We start from the raw sequence: 19,295 nt of genomic DNA, 5'->3' as shown, positions 1-19,295 counted from the left end.
GAAGTTTAGGCTGTATTGATTGCCAAGCAATGTTTACTATTTTGGTGCTCAGCGAAGGCACGTTTGGTGAATTATCGCATCATAAGCACTCTGGTGGACGTTTTAAATCCTTACTCAAGTGAGGGTGGACAAGGCCGACCGGCCTTAAAACCAAGTCAAGCTGATTCAGCATCGTCTTAGGTGCTTGGAGGCGGATGTGTTTCTTTGCACTTTGCACCAGATTGCCACATTAGTATTCAGGTAGACTTTGGAGCCAGAAGTTAATAACGTTTTGTTTGTAATTGGTAATTTTCTGTCCTTAACATGTATTCTTCGAAGGGTACAGATCCAACGTTTTCCAACAGTCTGCAACTTGATCACGGAGCAATTGGGTCCGTTAGCGACGATGCCATCTGGTCCAGTAGACGGTGTTTGCAGGGTTTTTGCTTGCAATGCATCCCGTAACTCGTCGATTGAGGCCCGTGGAACGGGTCCTCAGTAGTCAGTACTGTCTAATCTTCTGCATCTTGAGCTTGGAATCATTACAGCTTAAACTTCATGGTCCGGCTTCGAGCTAGGTTTTGCCTTTATATTAACAAAATATGTTCAGGCTCAAGCCTGACCCAGCCTGATCATTGGGTTTAGATTTTGAGCCTGAGGCCCTGAGCCTGATCTTTGTATAAAGCCTGAAGAGAAGCTAAACTGCTAAACTAAGATTAACGAACTCTGACGAAGAAGAGCTGCATGTGTTAACCAATCAGCCCGGCTGGCAATAACAAGATTGAATCTCTAAAATTCAAAGCCAAATTATGGGTTTACTAAGCCACCTAGGCCCTGAGTCTGAACTTGTAGGTCTAAAATTTTGCCCAAGCTCAACTAAGAATGGGCCAGGCTGGCCACTGGGGCTATTTGGCCATGAACAGGTCTTCTTTCTCATTATTCACCACTGAGTTTGGATCTGCTCCTTATAGCGCATCTCACCGGTCACCACCACGTCAGTAACCTCTTGATTTTTTTTTTTTTTTTTTTTTTCAGATGGATGAGAAACCGGATCTGCTCCTCACAGAGGGCGCCTCAAACGTGCCTCACACGTATATCCTACCATGCATTGGGAACAGACCTGTTCATGGGCCGGGTAGCCCGATGGCTCAGCCTGCACCCCGGTTGGGCTTGGTCATGTAATTAGGCTTGCGGGCTTGACCTCGGGCCTAACACAGTAAGTCTGATTGTGTTACGGGTCGGGCTCGGGATTTGTCAAAAAAGCCCAGCCTGAGCCCGGCTTTGCCCGACTCAGCATTATATATTTTATAAAATACATAATATGTATTTTATATATTAGATAAAATATATAAATAGTATAATATTTATTGAAATATATCTATTTATAATTTAATATATACATTTTTTTATTTTTTCTTTATAATTTCTCTCTCTATTCAGCCACTTCAGCAGTAGTAACAACATGGGCTAAATTTCGGGCTCGGGCCCAGGCCCGAGCTTTGGGCTTTTTATGAGGGTTGGGCTCGAGCTCGGGCCTTAGAAAAATCTTTTAATACAAAGTGAAAGCCCTGCCCAAGCCTGACCCATGAACAGGTCTAATTGGGAACATCTCCTGTACTCAAGGTTCAAAGTATCGACATGTAACAGTCCATATTGGCTGATACGTATCGTTTTGGGACCCCTCCAATATGCCCTACAGTGGGTGTATCGAGGGTCTGATCGATTCAGGGGGTGGAGGGGCCCTAAACCGGTTGCGAAAAAAAAATAAAAAAACCAATAAAACACAGCATTGATTCTCTCGATACGCCTCTACCGACGTATCGGGCATATCGATATTTTGAACCTTACCCGTACTTATAAATTATTATTCATGGGAGATGTTCCCAACGCATGGTGGATGTGCATGTGAGGTGCGTGACGGAATCTTCTCCTCACAAATGGGCGCCTCACATGCACATCTACTATGCATTGGGAACAACTGTCGTGAATAATAACTAATAAGTACGAGAGATAATCCCTAGGGTGTGCATGTGAGGCGCTAGGTGTGAGGAGCAGATCTGAACTCGTGAGGCGCCCGTGTGAGGAGCACATCACAATCCGATGGATGATATTTGGTTTATGGTCCAAATAAGTAAATCGGTGGGACTCGTTTCACGGTGGGCATAGTGTGGACATGCAAATTGAAGGGCCCCGTTAGTCGAGCGAGAGAGCGAGAGAGCGAGAGAGATGGTTTTCCTATGCTGGACGCGGCCGTCTCATCGACAGCAGCAGGAGTGCATTAACAAGTAAATGACACACTCACTCTTTGGATCAAGTTGTTCATCTTCTTCTATATCGATAAAGAAAGTAAATTTTTAGGTTAGAAAGAAATGTTTCTGAGCCAAATTATGTCCATCTTTGCTCTTAAAGATGGGTTTGCTCACTCTAGTCTCTAGTGATCCACTCACAGGTCAGGGGACTTCAACTACGACTCCAAGTACAGAGGCGCCACCTCCAAGCCCTTCTCCGCCCTCCAAAATGATGGAGACCTCTCGAAAGACGGCTTCTTCCTCAATCACAACCGCATATTGGTCGGTTCCGGTCCCGAGACCTATGAAAAGAGCAAGACCGCTCTTCAGACCTGGAGGTTTTTGTTCCTTGATTAAATTAATCTCTGAAGGGACTCAGAATAGAAACCCTAGTTGACAATGAAAGAAAGAGGAAATCCTAATTCTTCCTCTTCCTTCAATTTTGCAGGCATTTTGGTTTGAATTGGGCATTCGTCGATCCCAAGACTTCTATCGCAGCCGGGGAGAAGTTCTGTGTCTGTGCCAAAATGTTTCTTCCCTGGATTATGATGCCTCTCCAGGTAGCCTACGTTAAAGAAAATAGAGACCGGAAAAAGCCCAAGGCCTCTTTCGGCTTCGGCAGCGGCACCCTTCAAGGTCACCTACTGGTTAGTAGTATCCATCCATTTCCACTTCCACTTCGAGCAAAATTGACAGTTGATCTCTAGGGTTTTTCTTGTCAATAATTTTGCTAACCATCCATTCTAGAGCTAGTAGCTCTTGGACATAGTTTTCTAAAGGGCCCTTTTCTAAATACCCCAAATAACACAAGTCCTTGTCTTGCTTTATATGAAAAATTTGCCCTTAATTCCATTTTTTAATTAATATTATAAAAGAGAGAGCGTGTTTCTATTCATCATCTTGTAACCAAGGATTTACAGTGACCATGGAAGTAGTGTTTCAAAAGCCAACCAATCTTGAAAATCAGATTGATGTGCAAACTGCAAAAGTTTCAAGTAGTCTAGACTACTAGACCGGGGAAATGGTATAATAGATGAAAACTAAAGATATGGTCCATCAGGTTGGTGAGTGAATATGATTCATGTAATTTCCATTCTTCAAGTAATGCACCAAAATTTCTGAAAACAAAAAAACCAGGCCATGTAAGTAAATTATGTAGATTTGGTTTCCCCCTGTTTTTCTAAAATCAGGTTGGTGACTGGATATGGTTCAAGTAATGCACTTACAAAGAATGTTTAAACTCCGTTGTATATCTTATATCATAAAAATTCTGTTCAATGCAGGCTGGTGAAGAACGGTTTTCCATAGAGATGGATGAGAACAACCAAGTTTGGTATGAAATTATTTCCTTCTCAAAGCCTGCCCATTTCCTTTCTTTTATTGGCTATCCATATGTACAGTTCAGGCAAAAATGTTTTGCTAAACAATCTGCAAATGCAGTACTGAAATATGTCAATGCTAAAAAAACCACAATGTAGTTATGTCAAGGAAAATCCACATCACATTTTTTTATATAATTTTCAGATTTTCCAATTTATGGGAAAAATACATAGATCTAACAAGTTTGGACCAGAGGTGTAATTGGATATATGTTGGCGATTCAAACTGTTGGGAAGCCAACAAAAACTGTCAAAAAAGTTTGGATGATTATTGAATAGCAATTCAATAATCATGTTGACACCTTCGTGGTTAGAGACTTTTAGTGGCGGTTATGATCATCACTATAGGTCCATTAATACTCAACGGCACAAGTACCATTTCCTTGTGCTGTTGAAAAAATATGGTTTTTTTTTTTTTTTTTTAAACGAGGACATAAAAATCACAAAAAAATAAAGTTTTTATTGTTTTACATGAAGGAAGAATTATAATTTGGATATTTAGATAATCTGTCATACCCATGGATCCATTAAAATTTATTTAAAAGATAAGATTCTTAAATTTTTTGTAATGTACATATACACAAGTAAATATAAATTAATTATTTGAATAATAAAACTTTATGAATTCCATAATTGTATATGATTTGTATATTGGATTTCTGAATTTGTGGTTGCCCTATCATTATTTCTCACACATAAGCTATTTTTAAGTTAAGACCGATATTTTCTTTAATTACTAAATAATTTAGTTTGTAGAAGGATTTTAGCTAGTATGTTAAGATCAGGTTGACCATGTGACTTAACTTCTAGCAATTTACAGAAATAATAATAGATCCAATCTAAAATGTTTTCTAGTATTTAAAATTCAATAGTTGAATTTGAAACTTTGAACATGAACATGATTTAGGTGAGTACTAAAATATAATTGACTATTTGACTTTAGTAGTTGCATTTGCGTATGTTTGTTTTTTGATAGTTGGATTTATGAATATTCTACTATTATCATGGATATAAATCTAATATATTTTTAAATGTAAACATATAATTTCTATGGTTACTAATTAAGAATTTGATAAATAATAAAGAATATTTTAATGAGTTAATACGTATAGTAATTGATGATCAGAAATGAAGTTATTCATAGGAACTTAGGAGTAGCTTCGATAGGAGATAAAATGAGAGAAAGTAGACAAATGGTTTTGGTCATGCATATAGAAGACCATTAACAACACCCATAAGAAGCACCATCTGTTGCAAGTTGAAGGGGCCAGAAAGGCAAGCGGTAGACCAAAAAATAGATGGATAGAAGCAGAAGTAAAAATTCAAAATTCATTTAAACACTAATAATTTAACAATGGATATGGCATTAAAAAGTGGATCGGCAAAACAGAATTCATGTAGCTGACCCCATATAATCCAAGGATTGGATGATAATGATGATAATGACATGTAGTAATTGATGATGATTAAGCATCATAATATATGATGCTGATGATAGATGCATTAAAATGTATTTCAAACTTTTAATTAATTGGAAGTTAAAACGTTAGTCAATGCATTATTAGTAATGTTGCATGATGTCTAAATTTCCCATATGTTGAATGTAATGATATTCTTCCTATAGACTACCAAAGCATTTATTTCTCATATGTATTGCCTTATTTATAGTCATTTGAACCACATTATTTATGCTGCATTTGGCAAGACGCTCAAAATCTGCTTGGTAAAGTGCTTTTTCCTAATAAAAAAACACTTATTTATGAACATTGCTTGGTTCAAAATGTGCTTGTCTCAATATAAAGACAATATTACCCTCCATTGTTTATACATGTATAAACAACATTTTATTCCTATTAAACACATTTTCTTTGCCACCAATAAATTGCCTAGTCCATGGAGGTTCTCGCACAAGCTCTACATGGTCTAATGACTCAACCACATTACTCAATATAATTTAAAAAACAAACCAACGTATCTAATGACAAGGGGATTTCAATCAATCCATGCTTATTGTATGAATAAAAGGAGAAAATGTATGATCATACCTGGTTCATTGCAAAACCAAAAAAATGAAGGGGTGAGATGGAATGGTGAGAATCAATATTCATTCAAAGTCCTCTGGTTAGAATCTACGTGGCGGCTTGCAAAGTCTTCTACTGTCTTGGGTTTGCGTGTGTTTGGGCACACGTGGGCCTCGCCGTGGGCTCGGCCTACTATCCCTTTCTATCCGTTACTCAAAGTGGGTTTGCAAGTTGTGAGTTCATTGCACGTTGTAGCGGGTGTGGCTTCATCGCACATTTAAGTGTGTTTATGTCTCTTGGATGGGTCTTTCTGAGGTTTATTTAGGTTCGGGCGTTAACTGAACCTGGTGAGCTGCGGGTTTATCGTAGTTTTGCTTAATGTTTTGCGGGTTCATTGCAAACTGTAGGTTCATCGCAACATGGGGATTGATTGCAAACTACTTGTAAGTGGTTTTGTGGTATTACTCTTGGTGTTTGAGTGTTCTTTGAGGGTTTGGGTGAGTTGTACATATCTACACCCTATGAGAAGGGGTGTCAATTGGACTAGATTTGGTCCAGTTCAATCTGATCCAACATTGGTCTATTTACAAATGGATTTGACCAAATCCAATCCAAATCTATACAAACTGAATTGGACCCAGTCCATTTGAAATGCAAATGGATTGGATTGGGTCCAACCCGGTCCAAACTAAATGAAAATTCAAAAAAATACTTGAAAACCCAGAAAATGTGAAAGTTACAGAAATGATTTCTTGAAACAAATAGTTGGCCTTTGGACACATCTTGTGTGCACAAACCAAGCTTTCTACTTGGTCCTAGTAGTGATTGATGTGAATATTTCAATCTCAAAGGATATCAGTACAACACCTCAATAATGGAGGCATGAATGTCATCATGGTTCAGTTTCTCTATAACAAAATTTCAGAGCTAAATTCCAAAATTTCACCGCAGCGCCTTTCCTCTTCCGCCCCGACTTGTGATTTGTGAAAGAACTGCTGTAAAATCAAAACCCTCGAACATTCAAATCCTTATGTATGAGCCTGAGCATTGGTTGTAGATGCTGCTCATTCAAATAATTTTCTAATATCCCAAACTCATCAGTGGAGGAGGAGAAGGCCGCTGCATATTATGACGAGCTCACGTGGAAGGGCGAAGGCGCTGCTAGATTCAAACAAAGCCTTGGATTCTGCTCTCCCATCTTCGTCTTCCTTTCTCAGCAATTTTGTTAGGATTTCCAGTCCCGCCAAAGCTGTAGAGCTCCAAAGACGAGCACAGCTCGAAAATATCTTCAAATACCACCAACGGTTTTGATTTTGGTTTTGAATCAAATCTGTAGAATTTGGCGAGATGGTGATTTAATTATTGAGTTTTGGTTTTAGACCGACTCAAACCAATAATAATATGGATGGTTTTATTTTGGGTTTGTCCAACCCAATAAGTATAATGGATTGTTCAAAACCGATTTGATAAGATTTGAATTGATTTGGATCCGATCCAAAACCGTCCAATTGACTGTCCTACTTATAAGCGCTTATTTTATGCCACACCAAATGTAACTTGCTTATTTTATGCCACACCAAATGTAACTTTAGTATTATTGAATTATTCTTACGATTAACTCTTTGCATTTCTGTTATTGTGAACCTTGCTCAGAGTCTAAAAATTAATGATACCAATTTCAATTAATTTTTCCTTACACAAAGCTTAAACTTTGCTTGTAGGTATTTTAATAATTTTGTTGATTTATAAGCATTTCTAGTAACATTTACTCACTGTCGTCAGACTCACACGGGACAATTGGAAAGCTGACCAGGTCATGGTTTTACTGGTTAACGAGGCTGGATTTCCTGCCAACTGAAAAACGTTCCAACATCTCATTCACAGTGGAGTTCGGATCTATTTCTCACAGACTGCGCCACACATCACTCTCAGTTTATTGCAGCTGTCTTGGGAATATTTTTCCATAAATGATAATATTATATGAATGGGAGATGTTTTCAATGCAGGTCTGTGATGCACTGCGAAATTGGTGTAAGGCACGCTCTACGAGGAGCAGATCCTGTCTCCTTATTGTGGGGCTGAATTTTATGTGTAAACATAGATCATGTTGGGACAGGTTTTCGTTGGGAGGAGATCCTAAGTCAACTTGGTAGTAAATCATTCAACATGTGAAGCTGAAAGCCATTAAATAATTGAAACCCATACTACCCAGTAAGTTAAATCACTTATTGGGTGAACCGCCCGTTTTTGGTTTTTTAATTTTTTGATAATTAGCTGAACCATCCGGTCAGGTCCAGGTGTGACAACTGACAATACAGTTTAGATGTATTTATAGGTTGCTTTGAACTTATCAAGAGAATGTTTTTAACTTTTAAGAATTAAGACCTTAAAAACCTAATTTTTTATTATCTCTTATTGATGGCATTTACTCTCCTCCACTGAGAAATTTCCGGGCTCCATGGCTCCAGCCCTGGTGGTAGAGACGAAAGATTAAAGATTAGAAACGTTAGCTTGAGAGAGGAGTGCGTGGGCAAAAAATGTTGGTGACTAGTTATAAATGATATTATAAGCGTATGGCAAAATGGCCATTCTCATGTTTTCGTGCTATGCGCGTCTTTCAACTCAGGTGCCATTTATTTTCGCTTACATGGGTGGATAACTAAGTTCATGTAGTCAAATGTTTTTCAGGCAACAATAACTTCAGTGCCAACGTTCTTCTACATATTTACTTACCTGTGTAAAGAAAGAGGCGGGAAGGGATTAGCATTTTTGCCACCCTTCAAGAGGGTACCGTATCGGTTACTCCAGAAATTTTGTTTAATGTGGGATTCATTAATGCAGGAAAGTAGGGCAATTACCCCACTTGACCAACTTACATCCCGTGAGATACCAGCAAAGATATCAAGATAGTCGAAGTGCTAACATCGGCAAGTGAAGCCCAACATCCAATTGACAAGGGCAGGTGGCTAAAGCATCTTAATTTTCCATAATCCTGCCATTAACATTCTCCCATATATTCCTGTTTTTTTATCTGCTTTTGTCTTTTTTTTTTTTGTATTTCTTTCCTTTTTAGGCCCTGACAGGGGTCCAATACTCAAGGTTCAAAGTATTAATATTATCATATTGTGCCTTTAGTTTTTCATATATCTATTTTAAAGTGTTTTCAGGAAATCAATGTTTATTATTCATTAAACAATATAAAAATTTTTTAAATTGAAATTTTGGAAAAGCTAAAAAAAAAATCGTAGGATAAATAGTACCGATACACCCTGCAGACGTTATATGGATGTCATTAATACATAAATAGGGTTAATTATTTATATACCCTAATACATTTGAGAAACTATTTTTATATACCCTGAGCTTTCAAAATTGACTTATTTGACCAGCCCCACAAAACATAAATAGGACTTCTATCATTGCACTGTTTAGAGCCATTAACAGTTCACTCCAAAGGTTGTTATAATACCAAATTTGCCCCTGAATATTGGAAACATTGGAAAAAAAACATTCTTAGTGTCTGTCTTTGGATGGATTTTCTTCATTTTGGTTATACTTTACTATTTTTTCAGAGCAACGAAATAATAAAGTAGAAGATTTTTTCTCTGTTGCTTTTTCTCGTATTAAAAGCTTAAAAGCTGTAGTTTTCTTTGATCTGTCAGTGCCAATAATTTAAAAAGTTTGCAGAAAACTCAGATATTGAAAAATTAGCATATGTAGTTTCTCTGTAAATTTCTCCCATGAAAATCGAGTTTGGTATTTTTTTCCTTGGAAAAATAATAAGGAATGTAGTTGTCTTGAACTATGAAATTGCAGAGAAAATAATCAATAGGCCAGAGAAATTGAAACCAGTCGATGAAATTTTATCTATTAGTTATTTATCTATCTTCTCTGTTTCAAATGCCAGAAAAAGGATTAAATCCCATCTCTCATCCATGAGTTTTCTAGCCAAACGCATGGGTACAGAAGCGTTTTCTGATTTTAACAGGGGCAGTCTTTCCAAGTACGTTTAATCATTTGGAGCATTGGTTGATGCCTTGATGTACGATCAGCGACCGCATTAATTTTTGGTGGAACCGGCAAGATTATTTGACCCTGAAACATCAGGGTAATTTTAGTTTGTTTGGTTGCAGTGTAATTTTAGTTTGTTTGGTTGCTGAAGTAAAACAAGACCTAAAGCCAAATTAAGTAAAATCCAAAACAAAATTAAATCAAGTTTTGCATATTTATCATTTGCATTTGCATTCCCCATATATTTGAATTAGTACAAATAAAATTACACTGCAACCAAACACAGCCTTAAGTTTTATCTGTTAGATTTAATCTTTGAAAGGTCGAGAAGGCATATTTAAATTAATTTTATAAATTCAGGATATATACAAGTAGTTTTTCAAATATGCTATATGAGGAATTAATTCTATATAATAAATCCCTGGGCCACCAAAGAAGGCACTATATTCATGGATCTTCTGTAAAAGGTTCGCATTTGCCTGGTTGTGTGCAATATAATAATGAATAAACTTGTGCTGCAGTTGATAAAGAGAGCGACCGAACATCTATTATTTCAAATACTATTTCGTCTCCTTAATATATACAACACCTGCCAACGTTTTATTGCCAGCGTAACAAATAAATTGCAGGCTAAGTAGAGTGGCCAAGGCGAAACAGATTGGAATTAAAAAGCATCACTCCAGGACCCAGTGAGGAAAAATACCACAAACTCGTACAGCTCTGTGGGTCCAAAGTTCATAAGAGCAACATATAGAGAAGTTACAGAAGCTAGAGAAAACAATAACCCATGGAGGCAGGCGAGATGCAATCACTCCGCTACCTGCACATGCAAATCAGCCTATGAGTTCAAGTCTTCAAGAGGAGATTTAAGATTTTATACAAGGCTGGCAAGGTCTCGCTTGTTATGCAGAGAATTGGGATCAATTCCTTCTGAGTGAATGTTGAGGCACGAATGGCAATCCGTGACCGGTGAATGATCTCATGGATTGCACATTGAGGCACGAATGGCAATCCGGCAAAGCTCCCGGCCCAGCCATTAGAAAAAAAAAGCAAAAAACGCAAAATTTTAAAGACACACGACTGGGCTGAGGCACAAGGCCTAGCCACACCAGGCATGCACCTAGGATCTGGGCAAGGCGCATACCCCAAAATGCACCTCGCCTGTGCGCCTAGGTGCACCTTTTAAATCACCGAGTATTAGAACTCAGTACTGCTTTTTTTGAATTCTATCATCACATGCCTATAAGTAGACAGGAAAACCACATAAAAGGTGCCATCTAAAGGATCCATGGGGTTGGAATTTGACGCATCCACCATGAATGGACCTCTCTCTCTCTCTCTCTCTCTCTCTCATGAGTTACTTTTACGGTAAGTTGTTTTCTTTTCTTTTTTTTTTTCCCTTTTGAAACTATAAAATCACATGGTTATAACCTGCAATGGGCAACATTTTTTGACCCATAAAAATCTAGCTAGTGGGGCTGGACAAATGAATATACAGAGGACCCCAGAGTCATGTATCAGTCCTATCCAAATTTAGCCCAACATGTATATAATACAGTCCTGGGACATCCAATCAGGCTAACTTTGAAATATGGGATTTCCTTTCTCATCTTTGTTATCTGCATATTGAACAAGCAGACAAAGAAAGCTGTTGATTGGAAAAATATACTATCTCTAACATCCCTTTAGACAACCAGTGCCTAAACTGTTTATGTGCTGAAAGATTCTTCATTCTAAACGGCATGGAGGATCCACGTCAAAGAATTCACTATAGATTTTACTGTAGGAGCAGTGAAATAAATCTCTGACAAACAGCCTCCTGAACCACTACTACCCAGCCTTAAACATAATTTCTGCAAAGTTTTTGCTCCAAAATGTCCACCAAAGGGTCTGACTAGACAAATATACCTACCTATTCTACAATATTTTATTAATACAGTTAGAGCATCTCTAACCATGCAACTTATATGACCCACTTGAGCGCTTGCACATGTGTGTGTGCACATACACACACAAACCAATGAGAAAGATGCAATGTTACTGAAACAATAACAATAACAACAACAACAACCATCTGATGACTGCAGCAATCAAGCAACTAGTTATTGATGCAGTTACGATGGCCCTCAACTGATTTAGTCAGTTGACTAGATTTGTAGTTAATGTTTTGATCATACTAGCATAAAAACTTGAAAATGCTAGCCACAAAACATAAAATCTTTAAGATTATCTGCACTCAACAATAACTTCTTTTCATATCTGAAATTCCGGAAAACCTTTTTGGCTTCTTTTATTTTTTTCATTTTCACCGGAGGAAGAGGACAGATCATCTTCCAACCAGAATCTTCTTACCTCTTAAGGAGAAAAAAAAAAAAGGATCCAAAATTTTTCATTAGTGTTGCTCTTCAAAGATTTTAAAAAGTAGTTATATTTTCCTCATGGAGAAAAACAAATTCATCTTTTCAATGTTTTCTGCAAAACACATGCAACTAAAGCAACAAGATCTGCAATTTTTCAAGTGGTTAGTGATAACAATTTAAGATAAAACACCATTTATACTGTATGAATAAACTAATGAACATTTTAAACTTCTCACATTAAAAGTAGATAGGTTTCTTAGCAGGACTTCCATGGGACCTGAAGTCACCATCTATCAAAGCATGTTGGTGTAACATTGTCAAGAATAACAGTAAAGATCAGAAAACTATTAAAAATGATAAACAGCCAAGAACTTGGGTTCACAAAGTGAGAAAGGATTATAGGGGCCTAGCATAACTGCACGAAGAAACAGGGATTGCATTGCCAACCCAAATAGGTGGAATAAAGTAGAGGATAAATGATGATCATGATGACTCAGACTATCAAATCAACAAATAAATTCTCAAGTCTATTATGCAAAGCTTACCTGGTTAAGAGGGTTATCTGGAGATTTCTTCCATAGCTTCCATATCATGTTTTTGTATTGAGTGTGGGTAAGACCTGGCTTTTCTTCCTTCAGTTTGGGGAGCTCTGCTTCTTCAAATGCCTGTATGTGTTGTAAAATTCAATAGATGCCACAGTAAGAACAAGGGAAATTCAAGTGGCAATTGGTGGAGTATAATACCACAATAAGTCAAACAATTCAATTGAACTGTCAACCCACCAGTTTGTATCCAGATAGGAAGTAATTATTAACAAGATTATGAAACTTACTTCTCTGGAATAACTCAAGCCTAGTCACATCTACCTGATAAATAATTGTATATTAAAAAAAAAAAAAACAAGACAGAACTATTACTCATCATCAAGTGCTTTACTAATTGTGAAAAGAAAAACATAATGAACTCCACCAGGTTGGAAGATAAACATTTTCTGGAAAGTAATATTTTTTTGAAAATGCATTCTTCCTAATTTTCTGTAAACCATTTTTTGAATAAAGTACGTTGTCATCAACTACCTCTCTAAAAAGACAGAAGTAATACAATTTAAAGTAATCTGAGAGACTTAAAGCCAATATACAGACAGCATATGGATCAGAGATGAAAATTACTATATACATATATATATATATATATATATATATATATATTTTAAGTTATGCTGTAAAAATTCAAAGGTTGGGTAATGGTCTTTTTTCCATAATGTTGTAATTTGTAAGTTGCTCAGGTTACACCACATTTTGGATTTTGTCTTTGAACTGAAAACCTTTAACAAAACTTGCTAAGTTCTAAATTGTTTATTATAAGTCAAAATATATGATTCTACTATGGATTGCAACTGCAGTACCTTGTACATTTTAGTTCTAAATAGAAAAGATATTTATGGAAGAAATGTCAATTAATCAAGGTAAATGCTTATTATGACTTATCACTCCATGCTCAATATTTTTTTATCAATAACTTTGAAACATTATTGATTAAAATACTTTAGGATACAACAATAAGTTACAAAAGAAATCAGCTGACCCAGTACAGAATTACAAATGTGCCCAAAACATATATGTTCTTTGAACCCCTTGCTTTGCTAAGCTATTTGCCAAACTGTTGGTAGATCTCCTTACCCATCCCACCTGAATTGACATGTTCCTTGACATCCATTTAAATCTTCTGAAATCATTCTTCAACTGCCATGTCACCCCTTCCCCTTTCTGCAACCATTTTATCACAGTTTTTGAATCTCCCTCAATGATCAGTCTATTGATCCCCAACTCTTTAGCCTTCTCAACCCCATATACTGCAGCTAGAAACTCTGCCCTTGTCACATCACCTACCTCCACAGGACCGGAATACAGGGCAATGACGGAACCATTTTTGTCTCTAATGGCCCCCCCCAATACCTAAAAGGCCTGGGTTACCCACACAACTCCCATCAAAGTTTAGCTTCTTCCAACCATATGTTGGAGGGGACCAAGTCTCAACAAACTGTCGTCTCATAGATGATGAAGCAGTAATAAGTCCCAAACCCTGAAGAAACCTTCGACCTTAAAGGCTGAAAACAGCTTCAAACTTTTTACCCAATGAACCACCCTCAATGTTATTGTTTCAACTAAAGCTTCCTTGCATTTTTTTTTTTTACTTTCAAATATCCTATTGCTTCTTTCCTCCCAGATGGTCCAAAGTATTGCTGCTCTAGTACACCTCCAAAGAATCCTTCCCCTCCAAAGAATCTCTAGTACACTCCATGCTCAATATTGATGTTGGGACCTCATTAAAGCCTTCATCAAGAGTTTTCTATACCATAGTTTTCAAGGTGCCAAGCTGAGGCTAAGTCACCTAGGTGATGTTTCTTTTTTTTTTAATAATATAAAAACCATGAATCCTAGGGTAATTCCTTAGGTTCCATATCAAGCAGAAACCATCTTTCACTATTATTGTCCATAATCTTCATAAAAAATGTATAAACTTCGTTTAAAAATAGAGAATCAACATATTCATGAAAAAAAAAATTAAAGAAAGAAAAGAAATTTAATAAAATAGAGGGTCTGAAGAAAATTAATGAAAAGAAACCAGTATTTTAATTGAAACTGAATATCTTAGTTTAATAATGTGCATTTTACTATTATAATTTTTCAAAGTTTTTTTTTTTTTTGATAATTAACAATAACAGTAACTAGTATTATAATCTTAAAAAGTTGAGAAAATAAAAGTATCCAAGGACACCATATAAAAAATATCTTGTCAATTAAGTGAGACAACCATCCATCTTATTGCCTAAGTGTCACTCTACATGTTAAGCTAACTTGGTATTACCTGATTGTCATAGTTTGGTAGTATATCCTAGATTCCCATTTGGTGTAGCAATACCAAACATGCCTTCATTGGGTTATTTGGTTGTTCATTTCATTGATAGCAGCATGTTTGTGTTTTATTGGATGGTTGAAAGAAATTGTTGTCATGAAAACCAAATAACCTAAGCATCCACTCACTGGGTGATTTGGTTTATCCTTTGACTTATAGCATGTTTGGGTTTTTTTTTTTTTTTTTTTAAGAAGCCAAAAGTGTTATGATTATGTGAACTCATCATTCTACATGTTAAGCTATTCCTAGTAAAGGTAGTGGGCCTTAGAAATAGTCTCTATTTTTTCAAATAATAGGGGTAGTTCATGTATCACTAGGGGTAGCAATAACAAGGATGCACTCATTGACCATGTCACCATGCAGACTTAACCAAAACCAAATCACCTAGGCATACACTCACAAAGGTTATTTGGTTTTAAAATGTCTGTGACTTATTAGAGGGTCGCAAGAAAGTGCTTTGACCACATCAACTCATCAAAATCAAATCACCCAGGCATGCACTCAATGGGTGATTTGGTTTTTCCCTTGATTAGTAGCATTTTAGCATTTTATTGGAAGGCTAAAAGAAAGAATTGTGACCATGTGAACGCATCACAACACATGTTAGGCTACCTTGGCATTTCTTGATTGTCATTGTAAGGTAGTAGACCTTAGGGGTAGTCCCTATCTTTTATATGTTAGTGGGTTATTTTTGAATAATTCGGGACCAAAAAGGGCATGTATTCATTAAGTGGTTTGATTTTTCATTTGATTCTTAGCATGTTTGTGTTTTATTGTAAGGCTGCAAGAAAGTATTGTGACCATGTAAACCCATCGAATCCAAATCACCCCAACATGCACTCATTCATTGATTTGGTTTTTCATTTGATTTATAGCATGCTTGTGCTTCATTGGAGGGTCGCATTACCCTAGTATATCTAAATCGTCATAATAAGATAGTAGACCCTAGAGGCAATCTCTATTTTTTCATATGATAGTGGGGTTATTAGTGTGCCATTTGAGGTAGCAATAACAAGACACATTCACTGGATAATTTGGTTTTTCATTTGATTAATAGCATGCCTATGTTTTATTAGAGGGTTGCAAGTATGTGAACACATCAATTCATCGAAATCAAATCATCCAGGCAAGCGCTCACTAGGTGATCTAGTTTTTCATTTGGTTGATAGCATGTCGTGTTTTATTTGAGGGTCAAAAGAAAGTGTTGTAACCAAATGAATACACTGCTCCACATGTTAAGCTATCTTTGTATTTCTTGATTCTCAAGGTAAGGCAATGGTCCCTATCAATGTTTTAAAAGCGCAAGGGTCAATTTGCACCCGGCACAAGGTGAGGCATGCACATTTTTGAAGCAAGGCACAAAAATACAAAAGAAATGCCAAAACAAATGTCAGAAATTTTAAAAAATGCAAAAAATAAAAAAATATTAAGCTTAAATTAAAAAAAAAATGTTTAAACCTATTATCTAGAACTAAAATACATAAACATAACATGTAAAGCACATTCAAATGAAAAAAAAAAGTCTTTTACTTTACCATTCAAAAAAATGAAAATTTAAAAATAAAATCAAACATATAAAACATTTTCAAGCATGTAAAACCCACAATCTCTTTTTTTCCTCGATTGCATTACTTCAAATAGCTAATGTGATGTAAAACATCTTGCATTCCTGATTCTACAAGCCACCTTTGTACCAAACCCCTTGAGGCAATCACAAACAAATCCTCCAAAATACTACCTATGTATCCAAATTCCAATGAACTACTGTAACATTACATTTCATTATATTATTATTCCATAATAAACATGTGTTAACTTCCATGCAGAAAAATTAATATAGAGAGGACCTCTTATCATTCTGTCAAATATTGATATCATGTACAACATGCAACTCATGTGCCTCCCTCGCTTGTATCCATAATGTCAAATACTCATCCAATGACTGATCCAATTTATACTTCAACTTCTGCCACAGATTTGTCACATACCTTTTAACAAGTCTCCCATAACGAAACCCAGTTCTATCTATCAACTGAGCATTGGGCAGACGGACCAGAGGCAAAAAAAAAAAAACTACATCAAGGAAAACTAATTATCATTCTTCCTAAGCACGTCCTTGCTTGGATACATAAAGGATGATGGCATCATTTCCCTATGGCGAGAAGCCATCACTATTGTCTTATGTTCAATAGGTCCACCAACCATTCCTTTCCTTGATAGACTGATGTATGAGAAAAGAATACGCAATCACCTTTTCTCTTTCATTTCTCCTAAAATTGATTCTTAAGGAAAAATGGACAATTGCAATTATAAGCACCCATAATTTATTCTTATTCCACTTTTACAATTAACAAAAAAAAAAAGGTAAAGAAAAGCAAAAAACCTATAATAAAAAGCACTAAGAAATGATAAATCAGAGCTCTATTTGGCTTAGTGCAACAATCTATCCTGCTGATGATTTCTACTTAAGCATGTCCGTCAAAAGTTGGAGGCTTGGAGCAGAATATGTATGTGTCTTTTTCCCTGAAAATTTCTCGCTTACGAGTATTTGATGTTTAACTAAAACCCAGAGAATGAGAAATTCAGCAAGAGGAGTCCAAACAAAGCCCGAATTGCTGAATGCAAAGAATATCAGGTGGAATACTTTAAAACGAAAATAATAATAATAATAATAATAATAATAATACCTTAAACGATGCCTTTAGCCTCTTCTCTGGATGCCGGTCGGGGGGAAGGTTATCTGAAACGGCCATACGAGCAATAGCGTCCTCAACAGAGTGGACCTCGATAAGGGAATCGTCACGGTTAGTATTGGACACGAGCACCATGCGCTCATATTCCTCTTCGTTGGCAGTGTGACTCTGCTGCTTCTTGACTTCCTCAGCGCGCTGAAGGATCTGAAGCCTCTCCTCCTCGCGACGACGCTGGAGCTCAGCTTCGGTGACCTTGGGGACAGGGATAGGGACTCGGTTGGCCTTCTTGTCAGGCTTCTTAGAAGCTTTTTCTATCTCCTTCTCTTCGAGCTCGGCGAGACGTCGGGCTTCGGCCTTGCGGGCAGCGGCCTCTGCACGCTTCTCGGCTTCCTCTTCGCGTTTCTTGGCGGCTCGAGATTTGGTGCCCTCGGCTTCTCTCCAGTATTGATCTTCCTTCTCGCGAGCCTCTCGATCCTTGCGCTCCGCCTCTGTGGCACACTTTCGTGCCCTAGACGCTTCGGCTTTACTGTTTATTCCCATCTTCTTCGGCATCTTTACTCTCCCCACTCTCGCGCCGCGCACGCTTGCTCCGTTGGCTCTCTGTCTGTGACGCTGTGTGCCTGTGTCTGAAGAGGAGAGAATCTGATGTAATAGTCTGTTGGAACTTGTTAGAGCGGGTCGATACGGCTCTTCCTGGTGGCTCATCCAGATATAACTCGGTCGAACCGATAAAGCAAGATGAATACTCTGAAATCTGTGAACGGGACCGGATCTACTTGGTCCTTTATGGTTGTCCTTTGCTGGTTTACCCAATTCGGACAGACCACGTGTGCCCATTTCCAATCCAGTAACTCCACTCCAGGTTCGGTTAGGTTTGACTTCAGCCCAACCTAATATATTACTGAACCAGGTGGCTCATGTCTTAGCCCAAAAAGTTTTGGATGATTCAGGTTTCTGTGCGTTTAATTGGAAATGGGATTCAGTCAGTGCAAGGTCTTCAAACAACCATCATAGCCTTGCATTGGTGTATGGAAATAAAACATAGAGTATGGAAATGTTCCTGATGCAATGGTGTAAAGGCTGTTCGAACAGTGTTACGGGTCTTGCACTGACTGAAGCTGATCTCTTTTAATTGCTCGGATAGGATTGTTATTTTATGGGAAAATTGCAAATTAGTACATTGTGTTTTGGGTGTAGTCTCACTTTGGTCCCTGAATTTTAAAATATGTCTATTCAATACTTAAACTTTTAAAGCATGCCAATTTAATGCATATTGTTACCTGGCATATAAAATGACACTAATGCCCTTCGGATGTCATCTACTTTTTTTTTTTTTTTTATTAACCAGATATTTGCATTAGTTTTAATATGTGGAAGATGACGCTGGAAAAGGAAATACTATCCTAAAACTTTCCCCCTCAAAATCCAAAAAAAAGAACACCCCTTAAAAGGATATAACCGACAAAAACTCTGCAAGGGAAAACAAAAAAAAGAGAGAGGATTGCACATTGTAGTGTCAACTTCAAATTTGTTAATATCTTCAATATTGTGAACTTCCAAGGCATCCGTGGTCCAAGAACTGGTTCGTCAAGGGCTCAACAACGTGCCAGAGAGCTTACGGAATAATTACTTAGTCAACAACGTTCTC

At 37.1% G+C, this 19,295-nt stretch overlaps 2 protein-coding genes and 1 long non-coding RNA gene across 6 annotated transcripts; 2 read left to right on the top strand and 1 right to left on the bottom strand.

Moving 5' to 3' along the window:
- The first annotated feature begins 102 nt into the window (after positions 1 to 102).
- LOC148849404 (uncharacterized) lies at positions 103 to 774 on the top strand. Its single transcript, XR_016101215.1, has 2 exons — positions 103 to 240; positions 319 to 774. It is a non-coding gene; the product is annotated as an uncharacterized LOC148849404 (long non-coding RNA).
- Positions 775 to 989: 215 nt separating this feature from the next.
- LOC148849403 (outer envelope protein) lies at positions 990 to 8,811 on the top strand. Of its 4 annotated transcripts, none has more exons than XM_088951839.1 (5): positions 1,022 to 2,264; positions 2,429 to 2,605; positions 2,716 to 2,914; positions 3,551 to 3,600; positions 8,509 to 8,811. In XM_088951839.1, exons 1-5 carry the CDS (start codon positions 2,206 to 2,208, stop codon positions 8,600 to 8,602), a joined length of 579 nt encoding a protein of 192 aa, XP_088807965.1. In that variant the 5' UTR covers positions 1,022 to 2,205; the 3' UTR covers positions 8,603 to 8,811. The 4 variants fall into 4 exon arrangements, with proteins under 4 accessions (XP_088807963.1, XP_088807965.1, XP_088807967.1 ...); XM_088951841.1 differs by lacking the exon at positions 8,509 to 8,811 and adding an exon at positions 7,389 to 8,075; XM_088951840.1 differs by lacking the exon at positions 8,509 to 8,811 and adding an exon at positions 6,769 to 7,167.
- Positions 8,812 to 10,199: 1,388 nt separating this feature from the next.
- Positions 10,200 to 18,512, bottom strand: LOC148849402 (uncharacterized). Its single transcript, XM_088951827.1, has 3 exons — positions 17,642 to 18,512; positions 12,584 to 12,703; positions 10,200 to 10,498 (listed from the first exon to the last, which is right to left on the bottom strand). Exons 1-3 carry the CDS (start codon positions 18,482 to 18,484, stop codon positions 10,487 to 10,489), a joined length of 975 nt encoding a protein of 324 aa, XP_088807953.1. The 5' UTR covers positions 18,485 to 18,512; the 3' UTR covers positions 10,200 to 10,486.
- Positions 18,513 to 19,295: the final 783 nt, after the last annotated feature.

Source organism: Nelumbo lutea, chromosome 6, assembly GCF_056320005.1.
Source record: "Nelumbo lutea isolate HS-2025 chromosome 6, American lotus-T2T, whole genome shotgun sequence".
Lineage (NCBI taxonomy): Eukaryota > Viridiplantae > Streptophyta > Magnoliopsida > Proteales > Nelumbonaceae > Nelumbo > Nelumbo lutea.
The sequence above is the reverse complement of the archived record's forward strand: the minus strand, read 5'-3'. Positions and strand labels throughout refer to the sequence as shown.

Excerpts from the sequence above, each read along its gene's own strand:
- LOC148849403 (XM_088951837.1), top strand. The coding sequence starts at position 2,206 with ATGGTTTTCCTATGCTGGACGCGGCCGTCTCATCGACAGCAGCAGGAG. Across the intron at positions 2,606-2,715 it reads ACCGCTCTTCAGACCTGGAG|GCATTTTGGTTTGAATTGGG; the intron begins GTTTTTGTTCCT and ends TCAATTTTGCAG. Across the intron at positions 2,915-3,550 it reads CCCTTCAAGGTCACCTACTG|GCTGGTGAAGAACGGTTTTC; the intron begins GTTAGTAGTATC and ends TGTTCAATGCAG.
- LOC148849402 (XM_088951827.1), bottom strand. The coding sequence starts at position 18,484 with ATGGGCACACGTGGTCTGTCCGAATTGGGTAAACCAGCAAAGGACAAC. Across the intron at positions 12,704-17,641 it reads GGCTAAAGGCATCGTTTAAG|GCATTTGAAGAAGCAGAGCT; the intron begins GTATTATTATTA and ends CAACACATACAG.